Source organism: Gymnoscopelus braueri, assembly GCF_963280865.1.
Source record: "Gymnoscopelus braueri genome assembly, contig: SCAFFOLD_340, whole genome shotgun sequence".
NCBI classification, from domain to species: Eukaryota; Metazoa; Chordata; class Actinopteri; order Myctophiformes; family Myctophidae; genus Gymnoscopelus; species Gymnoscopelus braueri.
This window is the reverse complement of record NW_027660495.1, coordinates 37,501-60,000: the sequence shown is the minus strand read 5'-3', so window position 1 is coordinate 60,000 and position 22,500 is coordinate 37,501. Positions and strand designations below refer to the sequence as shown.

The 22,500-nt window shown below is 43.9% G+C and overlaps 1 protein-coding gene and 1 long non-coding RNA gene across 2 annotated transcripts in view; both read left to right on the top strand.

Moving 5' to 3' along the window:
- LOC308081509 overlaps positions 1–19,867 on the top strand; it is a 21,510-nt gene extending 1,643 nt beyond the window's left edge. The window contains exons 2-4 of the long non-coding RNA XR_013932860.1: positions 9,006–9,053; positions 14,678–14,813; positions 19,820–19,867. This is a non-coding gene — a long non-coding RNA (uncharacterized lncRNA). The remainder of the gene's footprint in view (positions 1–9,005; positions 9,054–14,677; positions 14,814–19,819) is intronic.
- A 287-nt stretch (positions 19,868–20,154) lies between these two features.
- LOC308081510 (inositol 1,4,5-trisphosphate-gated calcium channel ITPR1-like) overlaps positions 20,155–22,500 on the top strand; it is a gene marked incomplete at both ends in the record, with an annotated part of 36,501 nt that continues 34,155 nt past the window's right edge. Inside the window, one exon of the mRNA XM_080457884.1 lies at positions 20,155–20,307. Within this exon, the coding sequence (XP_080314010.1) occupies positions 20,155–20,307 (153 nt within the window). The remainder of the gene's footprint in view (positions 20,308–22,500) is intronic.

The following is a 22,500-nucleotide window of genomic DNA, read 5'->3' as shown; positions in this document are numbered from 1 at the left end:
TGGGTAAATGACATCACTGCCCCTAGTAGTTATAGGATGGGTAAATGACATCACTGCCCCTAGTAGTTATAGGATGGGTAAATGACATCACTGCTCCTAGTAGTTATAGGATGGGTAAATGACATCACTGCTACTAGTAGTTATAGGATGGGTAAATGACATCACTGCTCCTAGTAGTTATAGGATGGGTAAATGACATCACTGTTCCTAGTAGTTATAGGATGGGTAAATGACATCACTGCCCCTAGTAGTTATAGGATGGGTAAATGACATCACTGCTCCTAGTAGTTATAGGATGGGTAAATGACATCACTGTTCCTAGTAGTTATAGGATGGGTAAATGACATCACTGCTCCTAGTAGTTATAGGATGGGTAAATGACATCACTGATACTAGTAGTTATAGGATGGGTAAATGACATCACTGCTCCTAGTAGTTATAGGATGGGTAAATTACATCACTGCTACAAGTAGTTATAGGATGGGTAAATGACATCACTGTTACTAGTAGTTATAGGATGGGTAAATGACATCACTGCTACTAGTAGTTATAGGATGGGTAAATGACATCACTGCTACTAGTAGTTATAGGATGGGTAAATGACATCACTGCTACTAGTAGTTATAGGATGGGTAAATGACATCACTGCTACTAGTAGTTATAGGATGGGTAAATGACATCACTGCTACTAGTAGTTATAGGATGGGTAAATGACATCACTGATACTAGTAGTTATAGGATGGGTAAATGACATCACTGCTACTAGTAGTTATAGGATGGGTAAATGACATCACTGTTACTAGTAGTTATAGGATGGGTAAATGACATCACTGCTACTAGTAGTTATAGGATGGGTAAATGACATCACTGCTACTAGTAGTTATAGGATGGGTAAATGACATCACTGCTACTAGTAGTCGTAGGACGTGATTGGCCCATAAGTGACATTTTCAGAATTTTACAGGAGAGCTTTTCATAGAATGTAATTATTTAATTAAAAACAACATAAAACATAACTATTTAAACACCTTCTTTGTAGCCTATTATAATCTGTATGAAAGTATGTATTGCTTAAATATGTGTTTAATTAATTACAACCAATGAAAAGCTCTCCTATAACATTATGAACATGTGATGCTTTGGTACTTCTTCCTCCTCTGATGGTGTGTTGGTATAAACCTCTTTGTTTTATGTTGGTGTTGTCCTTTAAGTTTGTTATGAATACATTAGTTTTAGCCTCCTCTCCTTCTCTCCTTCTCTCCTCCTCTCCTCCTCTCCTCCTCTCCTCCTCTCCTCTCCTCCTCTCCTCTCCTCTCCTCTCCTCCTCTCCAAATCACCCTGTTAATCATGTTGTACATAAGGGTGTTTCCCCTGCATTTCCCCCAGGCGCCAATAGGTGTCACTGTGACTTTGTCTGAGGCGAGTGTGTGTGTGTGTGTGTGTGTGTCCACAACTAGAATTTGAGGAATAGACGTTTTGAGGACAACTTTAAAAGGTTATGTTATGGTTAAAACAGATTTAGCTCGGGGTTAGGGGTCAGGAATAGACATTTAGAGGTTAGGTTTAGGGTTTTAAGTCTGAGTTGTGCACGTGTGTGATTGCGTGTGTGTGTGCGTGCATTCTAATCTCCAGTGTGTGTGTGTGTGTGCATTCTAATCTCCAGTGTGTTTGTGTGTGTGGTTGTTAGAGGTGTGTGTGTGTGTGTGTGTGTGTGTGTGGTTGTTAGAGGTGTGTGTGTGTGTGTGTGTGTGTGTGTGTGTGTGTGTGTGTGTGTGTGTGTGTGTGTGTGTGTGTGTGTGTGTGTGTGTGTGTGTGTGTGTGTGTGTGTGTGTGTGCGCGCGTGTGGTTGTTAGAGGTGTGTGTGTGTGTGTGTGTGTGTGTGTGTGCGCGTGTGGTTGTTATATGTGTGTGTGTGTGTGGTTGTTAGAGGTGTGTGTGTGGTTGTTGGTGAGGTTCAGTCATGTCCTGGTCTCTCTGACTGAGCGTAGCGTAGCGGGCTGCACGATCCCTGGCCCTCTGCCAGCTCTCTAACCCTCCTTACATAACATTCTCTCTGTTTTCCTGGAAGCCTGCCGGGGCACACACACACACACACACACACACACACACTCACACTCACATACACACTCACACACCTTCACACATTGAGCTCCAAGAGGAGTGTAGAGGAGCTGTTTACTCTGAGAGGCTGCCGCGGGGGGGGGGGGGGGGGTGTGTGTGTGTGTGTGTGTGTGTGTGTGTGTGTGTGTGTGTATAAGCCTGGCAGTGGGTGGTGGGTGCTTTAGATGGGTGATAGGGTCACCCATCTCTGCCATGCATGCCAGTCTCTATATGACCATTCCTTCACGTCCGCCTGGTGACATAATAACGACTTCCCCCCCCCCCCCCCCCCCCCCTCTCTCTCTCTCTCTCTCTCTCTCTCTCTCTCTCTCTCTCTCTCTCTCTCTCTCTCTCTCTCCACACTAGGGTGTGGTGTCTCTCTCTCGTGCATGAGGTCTGGTTCTCCACAGAGTTGGCAGCAGAGCCACTCGCTCGTGTTTTGGACCGTTTGTTAAAATGCCGACTAGCATATTCTCTCTGTCGGGTAGAAACCTCGTTATGTTCCAAAACGGTTAACTTTTCAGGAATCAAATTCAAGAACAGCAAAAGTAGCAAGTACAAGCTTGTAGATCTGCTACTTTTGATTATTTTGTGATGCTGATCAAGTAGTCGCGTTAATTAACGAAAAAAAATCCAAAAGTTAGCATATGGAGATTAGAGTTTTCTGCTCCGCCCACGATATGAGAATGTAACAAATGGAGCCGGTTTGGCAAAACGTACGTTGGTCGTTCCATTCCTTTTGATTAAAGTGTGAATATCTGTGACTGTAGACATAATGTCACCCAGACACACACAACCTAATGAGTTATGAGTGTTGTTTAATACGGGCCTTTAATGTGGGTTAGGGGTTAATTTAAACACCTGTTGCATTTGGACAAGGTTCTCGGGGCACACTGAAATACTTAGTTTAAAGGGATAAAAAATGTTTTTCTATGGATTACTCACCCCATGGAGACTTGAATTCATGGATATTTTCTTGTTTTTGTCTCATTCCTAAGACAATAATTTGATGACCAGTCAAATGATTGACTTATAGGAATGAGACACAAACTCTGCGTATCAAAAGAGAGAAAAGGTGTGCACAGCTCTGGTCCTCCTGAGGAGAGGCCACAGCTCTGGTCCTCCTGAGGAGAGGCCACAGCTCTGGTCCTCCTGAGGAGAGGCCACAGCTCTGGTCCTCCTGAGGAGAGGCCACAGCTCTGGTCCTCCTGAGGAGAGGCTCTGGTCCTCCTGAGGAGAGGCTCTGGTCCTCCGGAGGAGAGGCTCTGGTCCTCCGGAGGAGAGGCCACAGCTCTGGTCCTCCTGAGGAGAGGCTCTGGTCCTCCTGAGGAAAGGCTCTGGTCCTCCGGAGGAGAGGCCACAGCTCTGGTCCTCCTGAGGAGAGGCTCTGGTCCTCCTGAGGAGAGGCCACAGCTCTGGTCCTCCTGAGGAGAGGCTCTGGTCCTCCTGAGGAGAGGCCACAGCTCTGGTCCTCCTGAGGAGAGGCCACAGCTCTGGTCCTCCTGAGGAGAGGCCACAGCTCTGGTCCTCCTGAGGAGAGGCTCTGGTCCTCCTGAGGAGAGGCTCTGGTCCTCCTGAGGAGAGGCTCTGGTCCTCCGGAGGAGAGGCCACAGCTCTGGTCCTCCTGAGGAGAGGCTCTGGTCCTCCTGAGGAGAGGCCACAGCTCTGGTCCTCCTGAGGAGAGGCCACGCGGTTCAGAACGTCTCTTGCTTTACAGCACATTAGTTTTTTCTGAGCTTTTGAAGTTGTTGTGTTTGTGAAGCTTTGATATGTTTCACATTGTCCTGCGTCCAGAGACACTATATAGATGTGCATAAACATGACCCTTAGAGCAGGACAGGGGTCTTCAACGTTTTCAGCCCAAGGACCCCCTAGCTGAGAGAGAGACAAAGCAGGGACCCCCTACTCTATATTGTATAAAATTGTGTTTCAGATTAAACCTTTTTCGTTTACTTGATCTGCTCTTTTTTCCCTCTAGACCTATAGCCTCTTTGCCAAAATAGCCGATCTACAAGCTCACAACGCCTCGCAGCGTGAGGCGTTGTGAGCTTGTAGATCTGCTATTTTTGGTTAAAGTTCTCCTCAGAAAAGGGATGCTAGGGTTCAAGTGGTTAAGGTAAAAAAAAATCATATCACACAAAGATTAGGCGGACCCCCTGTAGTAACTCTGAGGACCCCCTGTAGTAACTCTGAGGACCCCCTGTAGTAACTCTGAGGACCCCCTGTAGTAACTCTGAGGACCCCCTGTTGAAGACCCCTGCTTTAGAGAATAGAGACTGTTTGTCCTTCCTTATATGACTTATTCTATAATATAGATGTGCATAAACATGACCTTTAGAGACTTCCACCTCCATGCAGGCACGTGCACACATAGACATGAAAGGGGGCTTGAGCCCCTGCCCTTTTACCCGTCGCTAAAAAAGTGCCCTCTCCAGACTGGGAAAAAAAAGGAAAAAAAGGAAGAAAAGTTCAACTGCCCCAAGCGGGCTAACGGTAAGGCTGACGGAAATGCCAGTGGATGTGTTGGATGCAGCTCAAAGTGAACTTTTCTCAGGTATCTAGTTTGTCGCCGTACGACCTTCCTTGCCCGTGTTATTAAAGAAAAACGGGCGACAATGGCCAAAAATCGGCGATCGAAAATCGGCGAAAGTGGCCGTTTTCAAGATGTTTTGGCCATTATCTCTGGAACGGAATGTCCAATCTGCTCAGTTCAAAGCTTGTTGGGTGCGTGACTTTGAGGCCATTAAGCACGCAGTGATACCTTCTCTGGGTTTTTGGGCCTAAAAGTATGATAATTGTCCGTGAAACAAAATCCAAAAAGTGCCCTTTTGAAATTCCAGCCCCTGCCTCTCCAAATCCTTCTGCACGTCCCTGCCTCCATGTTTGTCCTCCCTCACATTATTTCAGCCACAGTGACGCAGTGTTCATTTTGACAGTAAACTAAAATAAGTCTTTAGTCTTTTGAATAACAAACCATTTAGTTTTAGTCCTATGTTAGTCTTCTGAAAAAGTCTTAGTCGACTAAATATCAAAAGCTTAATCTTTTAGTCTTAGTCAACTGTGTGTGTGTGTGTGTGTGTGTGTGTGTGTGTGTGTGTGTGTGTGTGTGTGTGTGTGTGTGTGTGTGTGTGTGTGTGTGTGTGTGTGTGTGTGTGTGTGTGTGTGTGTGTGTGTGTGTGTGTGTGTGTGTGTGTGTGTGTGTGTGTGCGTGCGTGCGTGCGTCTACGTCCTCTCTAACGTGGAAGTGGCTGATCAGGGGCCATGGGGAGATTCCAGCCCAGTGGAAAGCACTGTGTGGGGGGGGGGGGGTGGATGAGAGGGAGGGGGGGGCTCTGTGGTCAGAACCCAGCTGCTCACATAGCTGCTACGCTCAGCACCAGTGTTGCCATGTCCGCTTATTATAAGCAACTTTGAGCTTGTTTTTCTGTAAAGTCGCTGTGGTTCTTTGGGCTTGTTTCTAAAGTGGAGTTGATTATTTGGGCTTTGCTTCCTAGTGTTGTTTAAACCAGTGGTTTATTCTGTTTTAGATTTTTTTAATGATATCATTGTTTGTTTGTTTTTTTGCTATGAGCTTGTAGATCTGCTATTTTCAAATAGCAATTATTTCATAGACTTTTTTGCTTATTTCTCTCGCAAAATTTGGCAACACTGCTCAGCAACCGATTTTGATGCCTGACCTGACCAGACCAGGCCCGGCCTCGTCTGGCCTGCTACCTGTAGGTTTAGTGAGGTATGTGCTATTATGCTAAATATGTAAGTGGTTTTCCAGTGTAAAGAGAGACAGTCTCTTGTGTGGTGCAGAGAGACAGTTTAGTGCAGAGAGACAGTTTAGTGCAGAGAGACAGTTTAGTGCAGAGAGACAGTTTAGTGCAGAGAGACAGTTTAGTGCAGAGAGACAGTTTAGTGCAGAGAGACAGTTTAGTGCAGAGAGACAGTTGTGTGCAGAGAGACAGCAGGTCGTACTCTACCCACAATGCATTGCTACATTACGTATGTCCTGTGTTCTGTCTCTGGTTCTGATAGGTCTCTGTCTCTCTCTCTCTGTCTCTCTCTCTCTCTCTCTCTCTCTCTCTCTCTCTCTCTCTCTCTCTGTGTAATGACTGACAGTGACTGACACCAATAATCTAAATAAATAACGTATTTTGGCCAAACTATGCCATATTTCATCATATATACTCAAAATGTGTCACAAAATAGTGGAAATGGACGATCTGCAAGCTCACAATGTGTTGCATCGCAACGTGTTGTGAGCTTGTAAATCTGCTATTTCTACAAGCTTTTTGGTGTAGATCTGGACTTGTAGATCTGCTATTTCCACTATTTTAGAACATTTCTCAAAATGTATGAACCGTTCTCAACAAAGGAAACCATTATGACGGTTATGTAAAATAAAAAATTGCGTCTATCTCAAATAATTGAGATTATGTAATAATTGTGACAGGCTTGTGTCTCTCTCTCTCTCTCTCTCTCTCTCTCTCTCTCTCTCTCTCTCTCTCTCTCTCTCTCTGTGTGTGACAGATGGACCAATCAGCATCATGTATGTCACAGGTTGAGTGTCCTCGTTCCCTTTGAGAATGCTTACATAACCCCCCCCCCCCATGTGTGTGTTTTATGTAATGACATCTGGACACACACACACACACACACACACACACACACACACACACACACACACACACACACGTGTTGCTAGGTGAAATGTGTGTTATTAACATATTCATGGTGATGTCATCATATTGTTTAGTTTTATGTGTAACTCCATTTACTTGCTACTGTAGAGCAGGTGTAGTCTATCCTACTTTTCTGTTTTGTTTTATGATATAATGTGTGTGTGTGTGTGTGTGTGTGTGTGTGTGTGTGTGTGTGTGTGTGTGTGTGTGTGTGTGTGTGTGTGTGTGTGTGTGTGTGTATGTATGTATGTATATGTATATATATATATATGGGGGGATGAATATAAATGTGTATGGGGGGAATATATGGGGTGGAATTAATATAAATGTTTTCAGAAATCTTCAAAGATTCTCCAATATACTAAAACTAGCAGGTCAGCTTGTCGATTTTCACTATTTATTTTAAATTGACCTTAATATAATAATAATAATAATAATAATAATATAAGCACTTAAACACCAAAGCAGCCATATTGGGGGGAAAGTGTTCGCAGTGTGAGTGTGGTTAAATACATGGTGTGTTTGGTGTAGTGTAGGTGTAGATGTGGAATAGGGTTAGGGTGTAGTGGAATAGGTTAGGGTGTAGTGGAATAGGGTTAGGGTGTAGTGGAATAGGGTTAGGGTGTAGTGGAATAGGTTAGGGTGTAGTGGAATAGGTTAGGGTGTAGTGGAATAGGGTTAGGGTGTAGTGGAATAGGTTAGGGTGTAGTGGAATAGGGTTAGGGTGTAGTGGAATAGGTTAGGGTGTAGTGGAATAGGTTAGGGTGTAGTGGAATAGGTTAGGGTGTAGTGGAATAGAGTTAGGGTGTAGTGGAATAGGTTAGGGATAGGTTAGGGTGTAGTGGAATAGGTTAGGGTGTAGTGGAATAGGTTAGGGTGTAGTGGAATAGGTTAGGGTGTAGTGGAATAGGTTAGGGTGTAGTGGAATAGAGTTAGGGTGTAGTGGAATAGGTTAGGGATAGGTTAGGGTGTAGTGGAATAGGTTAGGGATAGGTTAGGGTGTAGTGGAATAGGTTAGGGTGTAGTGGAATAGAGTTAGGGTGTAGTGGAATAGGTTAGGGTGTAGTGGAATAGGGTTAGGGTGTAGTGGAATAGGTTAGGGTGTAGTGGAATAGGGTTAGGGTGTAGTGGAATAGGTTAGGGTGTAGTGGAATAGGTTAGGGTGTAGTGGAATAGGTTAGGGTGTAGTGGAATAGGGTTAGGGTGTAGTGGAATAGGTTAGGGTGTAGTGGAATAGGTTAGGGTGTAGTGGAATAGGTTAGTGTGTAGTGGAATAGGGTTAGGGTGTAGTGGAATAGGGTTAGGGTGTAGTGGAATAGGTTAGGGTGTAGTGGAATAGGTTAGTGTGTAGTGGAATAGGGTTAGGGTGTAGTGTAATAGGGTTAGGGTGTAGTGGAATAGGTTAGGGTGTAGTGGAATAGGTTAGGGTGTAGTGGAATAGGTTAGGGTGTAGTGGAATAGGGTTAGGGTGTAGTGGAATAGGGTTAGGGTGTAGTGGAATAGGTTAGGGTGTAGTGGAATAGGGTTAGGGTGTAGTGGAATAGGGTTAGGGTGTAGTGGAATAGGTTAGGGTGTAGTGGAATAGGTTAGGGTGTAGTGGAATAGGTTAGGGTGTAGTGGAATAGGTTAGGGTGTAGTGGAATAGGGTTCGGGTGTAGTGGAATAGGTTAGGGTGTAGTGGAATAGGGTTAGGGTGTAGTGGAATAGGGTTAGGGTGTAGTGGAATAGGGTAAGGGTGTAGTGGAATAGGGTAAGGGTGTAGTGGAATAGGGTTAGGGTGTAGTGGAATAGGGTTAGGGTGTAGTGGAATAGGGTAGGGGTGTAGTGGAATAGCGTTAGGGTGTAGTGGAATAGCGTGACTACATGGATAGTAAACTAGGTGTCATTCTCACACACCCAATCACCTCTTTCAGCTCTCCTCCATCATCCTGACATGACCCTGTCACCCTTCGCTAACATCCCCAGCATGGCTCTACGTCTCTGCATGCCCTGCAACCCTGTGTGTGTGTGTGTGTGTGTGTGTGTGTGTGTGTGTGTGTGTGTGTGTGTGTGTGTGTGTGTGTGTGTGTGTGTGTGTGTGTGTGTGTGTGTGTGTGTGTGTGTGTGTGTGTGTGTGTGTGTGTGTGTGTGTGTGTGTGTGTGGTCATGACCCTACTATACTGCACGAAACACTAACTGTTGCTTTGTTTCTGTCGACCTGGCTGTCACTAACTGCAACCTCACTGCAACCCCAAGGAGCTGGATCTGAACCAGCCTGAAAAGATCCTGCTGGACCAGAAGAGGGTAGGTACTCACCTCACGCTGTCTGTCTGTCTGTCTGTCTGTCTGTCTGTCAGCTCTCTAGGGCAGGTAGTCAGTCTGCATGCCAGCTCTGTCAGGTCTGACTAAACCTCAAACACTCTGAAAAGGCCTGGCCACCATGTGTCAGTGGTTATAGAATTCCTGTGTTTGAGCTTTGTGTGTCTATTTATGATGGATAAAGATTGAACCTAGCCAGTAAAATCTCTCTATAACATTCAGGAGGTGTAGTTCCAGACTCTATAACATTCAGGAGGTGTAGTTCCAGACTCTATATAACATTCAGGAGGTGTAGTTCCAGACTCTATATAACATTCAGGAGGTGTAGTTCCAGACTCTATATAACATTCAGGAGGTGTAGTTCTAGACTCTATATAACATTCAGGAGGTGTAGTTCCAGACTCTATATAACATTCAGGAGGTGTAGTTCCAGACTCTATATAACATTCAGGAGGTGTAGTTCCAGACTCTATATAACATTCAGGAGGTGTAGTTCCAGACTCTATATAACATTCAGGAGGTGTAGTTCTAGACTCTATATAACATTCAGGAGGTGTAGTTCCAGACTCTATATAACATTCAGGAGGTGTAGTTCTAGACTCTATATAGCAGGGGTGTCAAACTCATTTTGGGGGAGGGGGGGAGAGCTGCTTGGACGCTCAGCAAGGCAACGTCGCAAACTCCGACTCTATGTCTGTTATATGTAGTATCAATTTACTATTTTTAAAGGTATTTCGCGGGCCGCAGTGGACCTTTCCGCGGGCCGCAAAACGCCTGCGGGCCGCGAGTTTGACAAGCCTGCTATATAGCATTCAAACTGTTCTGGGGATTTGTTTAGTTTTTTCATCAAATGACCATCCTAGGTTACAATAACAATAACAGCATTGGTGGTTTTCAGAAATAAACAAAGACAGTAGCATGTGCATCTTTTACACTATTGGTTCTCAAAGTGGGGTCCGGGGACCCCCAGGGGTACATGAGGGGGTTCCAGGGGGTCCCCAGCTAAATGATGGATAGGAACCAAATGGACCTTTGTGGATCTGTAACTCTGAGAGTGTACACTTCCATTTGTACACTCTCAGAGTTAAATTAATATGATTACATATAATCATATTGATTACAATTGATTACAATCAATTTACAATATAAATTGGGTTCCCAGAGTATATAAATATAAATTGGGGTCCGTAGCCTAATGCATGTCAAACAAGGGAACCAGGAGACCTGGTACTGCCAGACCCCTAGTGGTTGAAATCTGAATGGCCGGACTTTGCATGACGTGTGTGCAGAGGAGAAGAGGGACAGACCGACCGACCGACCGACCAAGCCTCATGTACGCCGACCCCTTGGGTCTGGCAAAAACTGTGGGTCCTTGATATTAAAATGGTTGAGAATCACTGCTAGAGAGCCGTAAAAATCTTCTCTTTTGGGGGTCCCTGGCATATCTGTTCAAATGGGGGTCTGCGGGCTAATAAGTGTCAATTTGGGGGTCCTTGACATGACAAAGTTTGAGAACCACTGTTTTACACTATTGTAAATAAACCATTAAAGATGTGGTGTAATGAAACATGTTCTTTTAGAGCATACTGTGCCCACGGGCATAATGACAACATATATTTAAAATAAAAAATAAATCAAATTAATAAGACAAAATAATCTCCACTAAGAGAGAGATGAATTCATTGGTAAAATATTTCCGACACAGTATAAAGGTGTTGAATTCCTTCCACAGTGAATGAATTAGCAGGAACACTTTTATTTATTTATTTATTTATTTATGTGTATTTTATAAAGAATTCTCAATTCATGCAAAATACTCTCAGTGACATGAAGATAAACCAATCCTGACGACCAGAGCTCAACCGTTGATTGATTGATGGATGCTTTATTGGCAAAAATGTACATGAACATAATATATGTGTAGTCTACTCTCTCTCTCTCTCTCTCTCTCTCTCTCTCTCTGTCTCTCTCTCTCTCTCTCTCTCTGTTCTTTTGTACCATAGTTTTTTTTTAAATAGGATAATTTTAAACCTCCGGTAGGATAATAAAACATGTCCCATCTGTGTGACAGCCCTAGATGATGCATTGACATAAATTCATTTATATTTCTCTAACTCCGACTCGAAACCTTTGAAACCTTTTGAAAGTATTAGAAACGCGTTGAGGACCAATTCTGTCCCTGATTTGACCATCAACCCACTGGTTACATAAAGTACATGTACGTTTGTCCCCAAAGGTGACGTCAGTAACACACACACACACACACACACACACACACACACACACACACAGTCTTGTGGACGTTGCGTTGACTTAGATTCCTTCCAGCAACAACCCTGACCTTTAGGAACAGTGTTCTGTATTCAAGTATTCTGTCCTCCATGCTCCATCGTCCCCACTGTCCACTGGTTACATAAACACAATGTTTGTCCCCATATGTAACCACACACACACACACACACACTCACACTCACACTCACACTCACACACACACACACACACACACACACATCCTTTCATCCATGGGAGGTCTTTCAGGTAGTAATTGGTTACTATGACAACAGTACCGTCGTCAGTGGGTGATGAGTCATTTTGGGAGGAGGGGGGGAGGGGGGGGGGCTCCAGTCTGCCTGTCTGAAATCAGGACCCCACGCGCGTCGTCGCTAAGCAAGCCCACTGCTACTGATGTTAAAGGAGGTGTACGTGATATTGTTCTTTTTTAAATAAGAGTTAAACAGTGTTTTATCCCCATAATACTCATTGTTATAGAGTGTTTGTTCAGTAACACAGTCTCCATGTCTCTACAGCTGTTTAGTAAATAGAAAATACATGTTCAGGCCAGGATGCCAATTTGATCCAATCAGGAGAGAGCGTTCATAGAGGATAAACACAGAAACAAAGAAAGGAGCAGATGAAGAAACACAATAATAATTGTTGAAGCTGACAAATGGCTTCTATTTCTTGATTGGCTGAAATTGGTCACCTGACACCCACCTGAGCCTGTATGTTCTGTTTATTAACACATCTGTGTGTCATTTTTAGATGTCTTTGGCTATTCAAAAATAGCAGATCTACAAGCTCATAGCGCGGCACCGAGTGCCGCGCTATGAGCTTGTAGATCTGCTACTTTTGAAAAATCGTGAAAATTCGTGGCAAAATCTTGGATTATGTATTTTTAAATATATTTGTAAAATATTTAGTTCCAGGAACCCCCAGAAGAAAAGATTTGAGTTACAAATGTCCGCCAAAAAAAATAAATATAAAAATAATAATATTTGCAACATTTTTCGTGATTTCCCAAAAATAGCAGATCTACAAGCTCATAGCGTGGTGCCGTGCTATGAGCTTGTATATTTGCCATTTTTGAATAGCCCAACGCAATCTAAAAATGACACACAGATGCCTTCCCGGTCTCAAAGAGTTAAAGAGCAGGAGGAACGTGGAGACCTGATGATTACTATCAGAATATAGAGCTTTAAAGACGTGGGGAAATGAACAATATGTTGTTCACACTTGTAGAATACATGAGTACATATATATCTATCATTATCATTTAGTGTTTTTGTTTCCCACAGCTGCACGTTCCTCGATGAACACCTGGTTTTAATTAGGGAAAGACTCATGAGCTGCTACGTCAGTTATCTACGGAGCCCCTGAAGGGACATTACTAGGTAGACTGTTTTAAGGGTAGGTAAACATTTTTAAAGGGTCACTTTATTTTTAAAAGCTGGCGGTTTATGTTTTGTGGTATGGGGAAAAAAATCATATGTTGGCAGAAAAAAAGAGGAGGCTATAAAAACATTTTTTTTAGGGGGTGACATTTTTTTAAAAGGGGAAGGATTTTTTTTGGGGGGTTAACATTTTCTTTTTAGTTGCTTTATATTAAAGGGTGTATAAAATAATCTTTTTAGAGAATGACATTTTTGTACGCCACGGGGAGCCCCGTTCTGATGGAACATCCAGGGATGGTGCTCAGCTGCTCAACCCGTCCGAAGGGCCACTCTTCCTGGGTACCAGAAGGGACGAGTGCCCCCCTCCCAGCTCTGGAGGTGTGCCGCCGAGCTCCAGGGGGGGTCCCCCGTTGTCCCTGCCCGAGCCCCGGAGCAACTCAGCAGAGGGGGAAGAGGGGACCCCACCTTCGCCGGGTAGAGACGGTCCACGGGCCGCCCGGAGCTCCGAGGCGCACCTCCAGGGCAGGGATGGGACTCGTCCCATCTGGTACCCAGGAAGGGTCGGGCAGCTGAGCACCGGCCGCCACGGGGACCCCCGTGGACCCCCGGCCGCCACGGGGACCCCCGTGGACCCCTGGCCGGTCCACGGGGACCTCGGTGGAACCCCGGCCGACACCCCCGCCACGGGGACCCCTGTGGACCCCTGGCCGTTGTAAAAAAAACTTTGAAGATGAAACAATACTTGGAAAAAAAAAGAAAAATTACCTAAAAAATAAGAAAAAAAAATTGTATTGAAAAAAAAAATCTCCTTCTGAAAGAAAACACAATCTTTGAAAAAAAAATCCTCTTTCAAAGTCGTGCGCACGACTTTGAAAAAAAACACTCACTTTGAAAAAAATCCTTCCCCTTTTAAAAAAATGTCACCCCCTAAAAAAAATGTTTTTATAGCCAATTTTTTCTGCCAACATATGATTCTTTTCCCCATACCACAAAACCACCGCCAGCTTTTAAAAATAAAGTGACCCTTTAAAAATGTTTACCTACCCTTAAAACAATCTACCTAGTAATGTCCCTTCAGGTGCTCCGTAGTTATCCATCTCTAGATGAAGTCCAGACGGTGCAATACTCGTTTTAAACTTAAACGGTAGGGCTGTGAATCGTCTGCTATCTCACGATTCGATTCCGATTCTTGGCGTCACGATGTTCGTTTTTTTTCAGATTTTGTCAAAACAAACGATTCTCGATTAAACATATTTTTTTTTTCAATTCAAAGGCTTTTCAAAAAAGACGATTCAAAAGGATTCTCGATTCAGCATAGTACATTTACGTAGCTTTTATAATTGTAAAGGTTTTATTAACTTGTAAACACACAAAGGTAAATCCAAGATCAAAAAAAAAAAAGAAAAAAAAATTGAATAGATTTTTGGAAAATGGAAATGGACTCTGAGTTGTCCAACATTAGAATCGTGATTCGTATTCGAATCGGGTTTTTTTTCTGACACCCCTACCAAACGGTACACTAAAATATGTATCTGAAAATATTTTAGGTTAGAAATAAGCAAACACAGTAACATAAACATGCTTCACACTGTACACATGCTACAAACATAGCATTCTCTGGCTAATGCCTTTCCCATAGCCCAGGGGGATGGGACTCTCTGATTGGTCGAGAAACATGCAGGCTACTGTTTCAGATCAATAAAATGTCCGAAAAAACAATTTAACCAAAAACACTGCACTTCACTGCATGAACCTTGTTGTCTGGAGGAGTATCTTCACACTACTCCTTCCCTATGAGCCCAGGTAGAGTTGTGTACAAATGGAACCAAATGGACCCGTATCCGGACCTGTAAGTGTCCCAGTTAGACCCCTGGTGGTCCCTGAACCCTATGTTGAGAAGCAGTGTGTTAATGGGCGTGTCCTCTCCCCCCCCGGCAGGGCGAGGCACTGAGGCAGATCCTGGTGAACCGTTACTATGGTAACTTCCACCGCAGCGGGGGCCGCAGAGACAGCCTGACCGCCTCCTTCACCAACGGACCCCTCGGCCCGGCGGGGCCCGGCAAGAGCCAATCAGGTGAGAGAACACTGTCGGTCTGCCCGGTGGGGCCCCGGCAGGAGCCAATCAGGTGAGAGAACACCACCACCCGTCACACTTCTGACATCGTCTGATCGCGGTTGTTTGTCGCTCTGGATTAACTCTTTGAGCGCCAAAGACCAGATTTCTCGTCATATTTTGCTAAGGCTCAGACTGCCAACGACGTTTTCAGTGGTTTTACACTAGATGGCGCTGTTCGCTAACCTATGAGTCACCATTTGACTCCCAGAGAAGCAATGAAGCAGCAAATTGTAATGAAGCAGAAAAATGCCTTTTTCTCTGCTTTCTGTTGCTTTTTGGTGAAAATGAGCCACATTCAACTGTCTATAATTATAGAATGGATTATCTCGGCGGCACAATAGTTGTTTTCAATTTTCTCTACGAGACCCCCTACGTCTTTTAACCCATTAAGACCTGAAGCCGATTCTACATGTCTCCTAAATCCCAACAGTTTTCTGAAAAACCTATGTTTCTGTATCAGTGGTGCTCAATCTTTTTCATGTCAAGGACCCTCAAAATTATATGTATTTGGCCGCGAACCCCCATCTCAAAATATGTTGTTCCAGGGACCCCCAGAAGCAAAGATTTGAGCTAAAAATGTTCGCTTTAAAAGAATATATATTCAAAGATTTGCGCTTATTTTCACGATTAAAAAAAAATAGCAGATCTACAAGCTCGTACCAGACTCAAGAATCAGTCCAACCAGAAGAGGACTGGTGATGACTTTGGTTATGTTGATGAGCAACCAGAATGCTGCCACTGAATGTTCCGTGTCGTGTTTGATCTCCACGATCTCCCATCTCCCATGAAGGAGGTGGCGTAGTGCAGGGTCCATGAAGGAGGTGGTGTAGAGCAGGGTCCATGAAGGAGGTGGTGTAGAGCAGGGTCCATGAAGGAGGTGGCGTAGTGCAGGGTCCATGAAGGAGGTGGTGTAGAGCAGGGTCCATGAAGGAGGTGGTGTAGTGCAGGGTCCATGAAGGAGGTGGTGTAGTGCAGGGTCCATGAAGGAGGTGGTGTAGTGCAGGGTCCATGAAGGAGGTGGTGTAGTGCAGGGTCCATGGAGGAGGTGGTGTAGTGCAGGGTCCATGAAGGAGGTGGTGTAGTGCAGGGTCCATGAAGGAGGTGGTGTAGTGCAGGGTCCATGAAGGAGGTGGTGTAGTGCAGGGTCCATGGAGGAGGTGGTGTAGTGCAGGGTCCATGAAGGAGGTGGTGTAGTGCAGGGTCCATGAAGGAGGTGGTGTAGTGCAGGGTCCATGAAGGAGGTGGTGTAGTGCAGGGTCCATGGAGGAGGTGGTGTAGTGCAGGGTCCATGGAGGAGGTGGTGTAGTGCAGGGTCCATGGAGGAGGTGGTGTAGTGCAGGGTCCATGGAGGAGGTGTATACAGGACACCGATGGGGAAGTGTCAGGAAAAACTAAGTCAAGTACCAGCACCGGAGATGAGCTGAATGTTTTATCTTGCCAAGCAAACACTTCCAACACTTTCAGGGGAAACCCCAGGTTTCCATGGTAACGGCAAGGCCGGGCGTCCACACACATTGTATCTCAACAGGTCGCAAGAAGACACTGACGTGGATATTCCTGCACAGCTTGGATGCTGTTGGAAGTGAAGTGGTACAAAACTCTAGATCCAGTGCATTGACGGCGGCAATGGTTTAAAAAGTCATGCTTTTGTTGTAAAACATTTGCACGTACGCAGGCGGATGTGTGAACCAAAACAAGCGCTCCACTGCAGTGAGAAGTGCTTAACGCTCCACACAGTGACCCAGAGAACAGAGAAGCGCTTAACGCTCCACACAGTGACCCAGAGAACAGAGAAGCGCTTAACGCTCCACACAGTGACCCAGAGAACAGAGAAGCGCTTAACGCTCCACACAGCGACCCAGAGAACAGAGAAAACATCTCAATAGCTTCCTTGTTGGAGACAGATGGCCGTGTGATCACAGCTGGCACCTGCAGACCCATAATGCATTGTGATGATGTGTTACATTACTGTGGCGTTGATATATGGAACGAGATGACATGTTGACTGTGTGTGTGTGTGTGTGTGTGTGTGTGTGTGTGTGTGTGTGTGTGTGTGTGTGTGTGTGTGTGTGTGTGTGTGTGTGTGTGTGTGTGTGTGTGTGTGTGTGTGTGTGTGTGCGCGTGTGTGCGCTCGCTGCACCCTTTTCACAGAAGACATTCACATGTCATAGCTTTTCTCACTGGTTCTCAAACTGTGGGTTAGGGTCCCCAGGGGGGTCCCCAGATTATTTTGGGGGGTCCCCAGATGATTATCTTAATGTGCAACATTGTTTTCTCACTCAACATTAAACAAACCAACATACAGTATAAGTGTATACAGGGTATCTGCACGTTTATAAAGTCACAATTTTAAGGACTTTTAAGACCTTTTTAAAACCAAATTGGCCAAATTGTCAAATATTACATAAGAAAGAGGCAAACATTGTGAAAATAGCCGATCTACACGTTTGTATGTCGGATATTTTCACAATATATAGTGTCTGTGGAACTGAGTCACACTAAATGTAATGCCTCAACTCCTACAACTCCAAGTGCTTCAGGGTGGGGGTTCCAAATATGATTATTTTGGAGGGTCCCGGTCCCCAGTTCAGATATGATTATGTTGGGGGTCCCCAGTTCAGATATGATTATGTTGGGGGTCCCCAGTTCAGATATGATTATGTTGGGGGTCCCCAGTTCAGATATGATTATGTTGGGGGTCCCCAGTTCAGATATGATTATGTTGGGGGTCCCCAGTTCAAATATGATTATGTTGGGCGAGTCACGGCCTGAAAGGTTTCAGAACCACTGTGATAGTTTTAGCCAAACACAGCAAGTCTCCTTTGTTTTCAAATGAGGCTCATTTGAAAACAATTATATTCTCGATTTATATTCTCGATTGCAAATGGTCCTCATTTGCAATCGGCCGAATTGTAAATGAGGACCATTTAAAAACCGGTTTGACCGCCGACAGGCGCGCAGAACGCATGGATGCATATTTATAGCAGAAAGAGCTTCACATTTAAAGGTAGGGTAAGTGATTTGCGTTGGTTAAAATAATTGTTAAATAGCTCTATATTCTGATAGTACTCATTGCTATAGAGTGTTTGTTCAGTATTAGGAGTCTCCTTGTCTCTCCACCTCTTTATTAAACAGAAAATGCATTTTCGTTTCAGTTTCATTTCCAATTTTATCCAACCAGGACAGAGAACTCAATCAGAATACAGATTAAACAAGTGAAATTGGAAGTGATGACACTAAGAAATTAGCATGCAAAATTGGAACTGGAACACTATACAAATTAAGCTTAAAAATGGGTACTTTCTCCTGATTGGCTGAGATTTTGACACCTACCGAAAAATTTATTTTCTGTTTATTAAAGAGCTGGAGAGACAGGGAGACATCTGTTACTGAACAAACACTCTATAGCAATGATTACTATCAGAATATAGTATTTTAACCTTTTAACAAAATACTTTTTGTTTTAACCAAAAAATATCACTTACCCTACCTTTAACTATAACCATGCTACTCATTAAATTCTGAACCGATTCTTAAAATTAAAAATTTTACTCTATTAGCTGTGAAGGGTCTACTCGTCTTTCATGTGTATCAGTCATGATTGTATCGCCATCAAACAATATCATGCAAAAAGGAAACATCGGCCGTCCTTCTCTCCATTGCACAGAGACGCGCACCTCTCTCCATTCAGAAATGGAATAGAAGAAGAACCGTCGTCCTAAAACACCCTCGCCCCGGGTCTAAACCGGCGGCCTCTGTCCGTGAAAAAAACTGATAAAAAAGATAAAAATAAATCTGAGAAGCACCGCTCTAATCCTTTAGCGTCTGTTCTGTCTGATATAGGGCTGGTGAATTAATATTCGAATATCAAATATTCCTTGAATATGGGGAAAATATGTATATTCAAATATGAAAATTAATATTCGAATATAAAAAAAAGGGGGGGACAATACAAAAAACTATGTATCAAGTTGTAAAAACAAACAAAATATATGTTTTATTGGATCCAAGCACTCGATACATATTTTATTTTTATTTATTTTTTAAGAAAATAATAAAATAAATAGTAATAATTGAATATATTTGAATATCTGCCAATTTTTAAGACCAATATTCTAATATAATTTCTGAGGAAAGTTGACAGCCCTAGTCTGATATGACCCTACTCTACAGGACTGGGGGGTCCGGGGTCAGAGGGGAGATGAGTCTGGGGGTCCTTTAAGGTCTGTTCTGTCTGATATGACCCTACTATACAGGACTAGGGGGTCCTTTAACGTCTGTTCTGTCTGTTATGACCCTACTCTACAGGACTGGGGGGTCCGGGGTCAGAGGGGAGATGAGTCTGGGGGTCCTTTAAGGTCTGTTCTGTCTGTTATGACCCTACTCTACAGGACTAGGGGGTCCTTTAAGGTCTGTTCTGTCTGTTATGACCCTACTCTACAGGACTAGGGGGTCCTTTAACGTCTGTTCTGTCTGTTATTTTTTTTTTAAATACATTTTTATCCCGCGATTTTTGTAACCCATTTTTTTCACCCGGTGCCAATTTCCTAAGTGATCCTGGGCGCTACACCAGCCCTACACCAGCACTACACCAGCACTACACCAGCCCTACACCAGCACTACACCAGTCCCCCACAGTAGTGAGGCCAGGGCCGAGCTCATGCTTCCTTCAGGCATGAGAGCCAACTGACCTTCTTGTCACCTGACAGGGGGGAGTTTCCCTGGTTGGACGTAGCGCGTGGAAGGAACACGTTATTCCAACCAGTTCCCTTCCCCTCCATCAGGCGCCCCGGCTGTCATGGGGGAGGCGGTATAGTGACCAGGATTACTACATGTTTTTGTGAGGGTATTAACTACCCTAGGGGACACGGGGAGAACATGCAAACTCCACACAGAGTAGGCCCTTTCACCAACCCCACCTAGGGTATGGGCGCTGTTCTGTCTGTTATGACCCTACTCTACAGGACTGGGGGGTCCGGGCTCTCTGAGCAGAGGGGAGATGAGTCTGGGGGTCCTTTAACGTCTGTTCTACTCTACAGGACTGGGGGGTCCGGGGTCACTGAGCAGAGGGGAGATGAGTCTGGGGGTCCTTTAACGTCTGTTCTACTCTACAGGACTGGGGGGTCCGGGGTCACTGAGCAGAGGGGAGATGAGTCTGGGGGTCCTTTAACGTCTGTTCTACTCTACAGGACTGGGGGGTCCGGGGTCACTGAGCAGAGGGGAGATGAGTCTGGGGGTCCTTTAACGTCTGTTCTACTCTACAGGACTAGGGGGTCCGGGGTCACTGAGCAGAGGGGAGATGAGTCTGGGGGAAGTCCAGTGTCACCTGGACAAGGAGGGAGCGTCTGACCTGGTCATCGACCTCATCATGAACACCACCAGCGACCGCGTCTTCCAGGAGAGCATCCTATTGGCTATCGCCCTGCTGGAGGGCGGGAACACCACCATACAGGTCTGTCAATCATCATGTTCATCATTTAACCCCCGAAACATGTGTTCTTAATGTCTCCAGGTTTAGATCCAGAGGTTCTCAAAGTAGGGTCTGGGGGTCCTTGAGGGGCCCTTGAGGGGGGTGAATGGGTGAATTTCCCATTCACACCGGGATCGCATCTGTGTGAACCCTTTATCCATGTTTCATACTTTGGCTATTCAAAAATATCAGCTCATAGCAAGCTTGTAGATCTGCTATTTTTGAAAAATCGTGAAGATTTGTGTAAATCTTTGAATATATATATATATAGATTTGCAACTCAAATCTTTGCTTCTGGGTATCCCTGGAACAAAATGCTTTACAAATGTTCGCTTTAAAAAAATAGCAGATCTACAAGCGCTATGAACTTGTAGATCTGCTATTTTTGAATAGCCAAAGAAAAGTCTTAATGGGTTGAAGTTTCATGACGTTCAGTTTTACCACACATTAAAAGTCTTTGTCATGGTCCTTCAAACGTGTATAAAAAGTCCACCAAAAAAAATCCACTCCAGTGAGCCATTGCAGGTGTTTTTCTCTCACATTTCTAAAGCCTTTTCAACTGCAATGAAAAAATAAATCTTTGCCTGTCAATCATCACCTCTGCTCCGCCCCCCCCCCCCCCCCCCCAAAGGAAAGGATAGGGGAGGGGAGGGGCGAGGAGGAGAGTGGGCGGGATTAATGGCCTGTGACTTCACTGCCCAAGGGCCAAGCTCAGATTACTTTTCAGCCTAATTATTCAGAAAACCCCAGACCACAGAAAATCCACTGAATGTTCAAAGTTCAGTTTTTTTGGGTGTAATTGAGGTCATAAAACCCCCAAAAAACATAAAAAATAAAAAAAGTGAAATGAATGTCATAGAACCTTTAACACATTGATTGCCAAGATCGAGTTAAAGGTAGGGTAAGTGATATTTTTTGGTTAAAACAAAAAGTTTTTTGTTAAAAGGTTAAAATACTATATTCTGATAGTAATCATTGCTATAAAGTGTTTTTTCAGTAACAGATGTCTCCCTGAGTCTCCAGCTCTTTAATAAACAGAAAATACATTTTTCGGTAGGTGTCAAAATCTCAGCCAATCAGGAGAAAGTACCCATTTTTAAGCTTAATTTGTATAGTGTTCCAGTTCAAATTTTGTCTGCTCATTTCTTAGTGTCATCACTTCCAATTTCACTTGTTTAATCTATATCCTGATTGAGTTCTCTGTCCTGGTTGGATAAAATTGGAAATGAAACTGAAACGAAAATGCATTTTCTGTTTAATAAAGAGGTGGAGAGACAAGGAGACTCCTAATACTGAACAAACACTCTATAGCAATGAGTACTATCAGAATATAGAGCTATTTAACAATTATTTTAACCAACGCAAATCACTTACCCTACCTTTAACTCGTTTTTAAGAAAAACATTTTTTTTCAAAAGAAATTATTTATTTATTATTATTATTATTATTATTATTTTTTATTAATTTTTTTGACCCAAAGACCAAGGAGATATGATTAGTCAAAGATCTAGACTCCTATCCACTTCCTTGTTAACTTAAAACTTTAAAATTTTGTATCTCAGCTCCTGAGTACTTGAAAAATCTCTGGCAATAAACTGTAAAACATCTGAAATAACTCTGGCAATCAATGTGTTAAGATATTCAATAGAAATTCTATTTTTTTCTAATGCCAGATGTAGCTACTGCGTCTGCAGACTGCTCTAGCCGCTCTGATCAGCACAGATTGATTTTAATATTTATATATATATATTTATTTTTGATTTGAACGGCCAGGTGTGACCAGAGCCGTATAAGAGAGTTACGACACCATAGCGTTGACTCCCATAGTAAGAATAGACTGTCTATCTTAACCCATTAAGACCTGAAGCCGATTCTACAAAATGTCTTCTAAATCCCAACAATATTCTGAAAAACACATGTTTCTATATCAGTGGTGCTCAAACTTTTTCATGTCAAAGACCCTCAAAATTATATGTATATATGTATGTTTGGAACTATCAGCCCATAGCGGCCCCGCTGTGTGGCCAGATCAAAGCGCAACGTTACTCTCTCTCTTCTACACTCTGGGTGTGATGTGAAGCTCATTGGAGCGCAGGTATAGAGAGAGCTTATGTCAGCCAATCAGAACGCTCGGTCGGAGCTACCTGTTGTATAACGTGTGTTAATAGGGTGAAT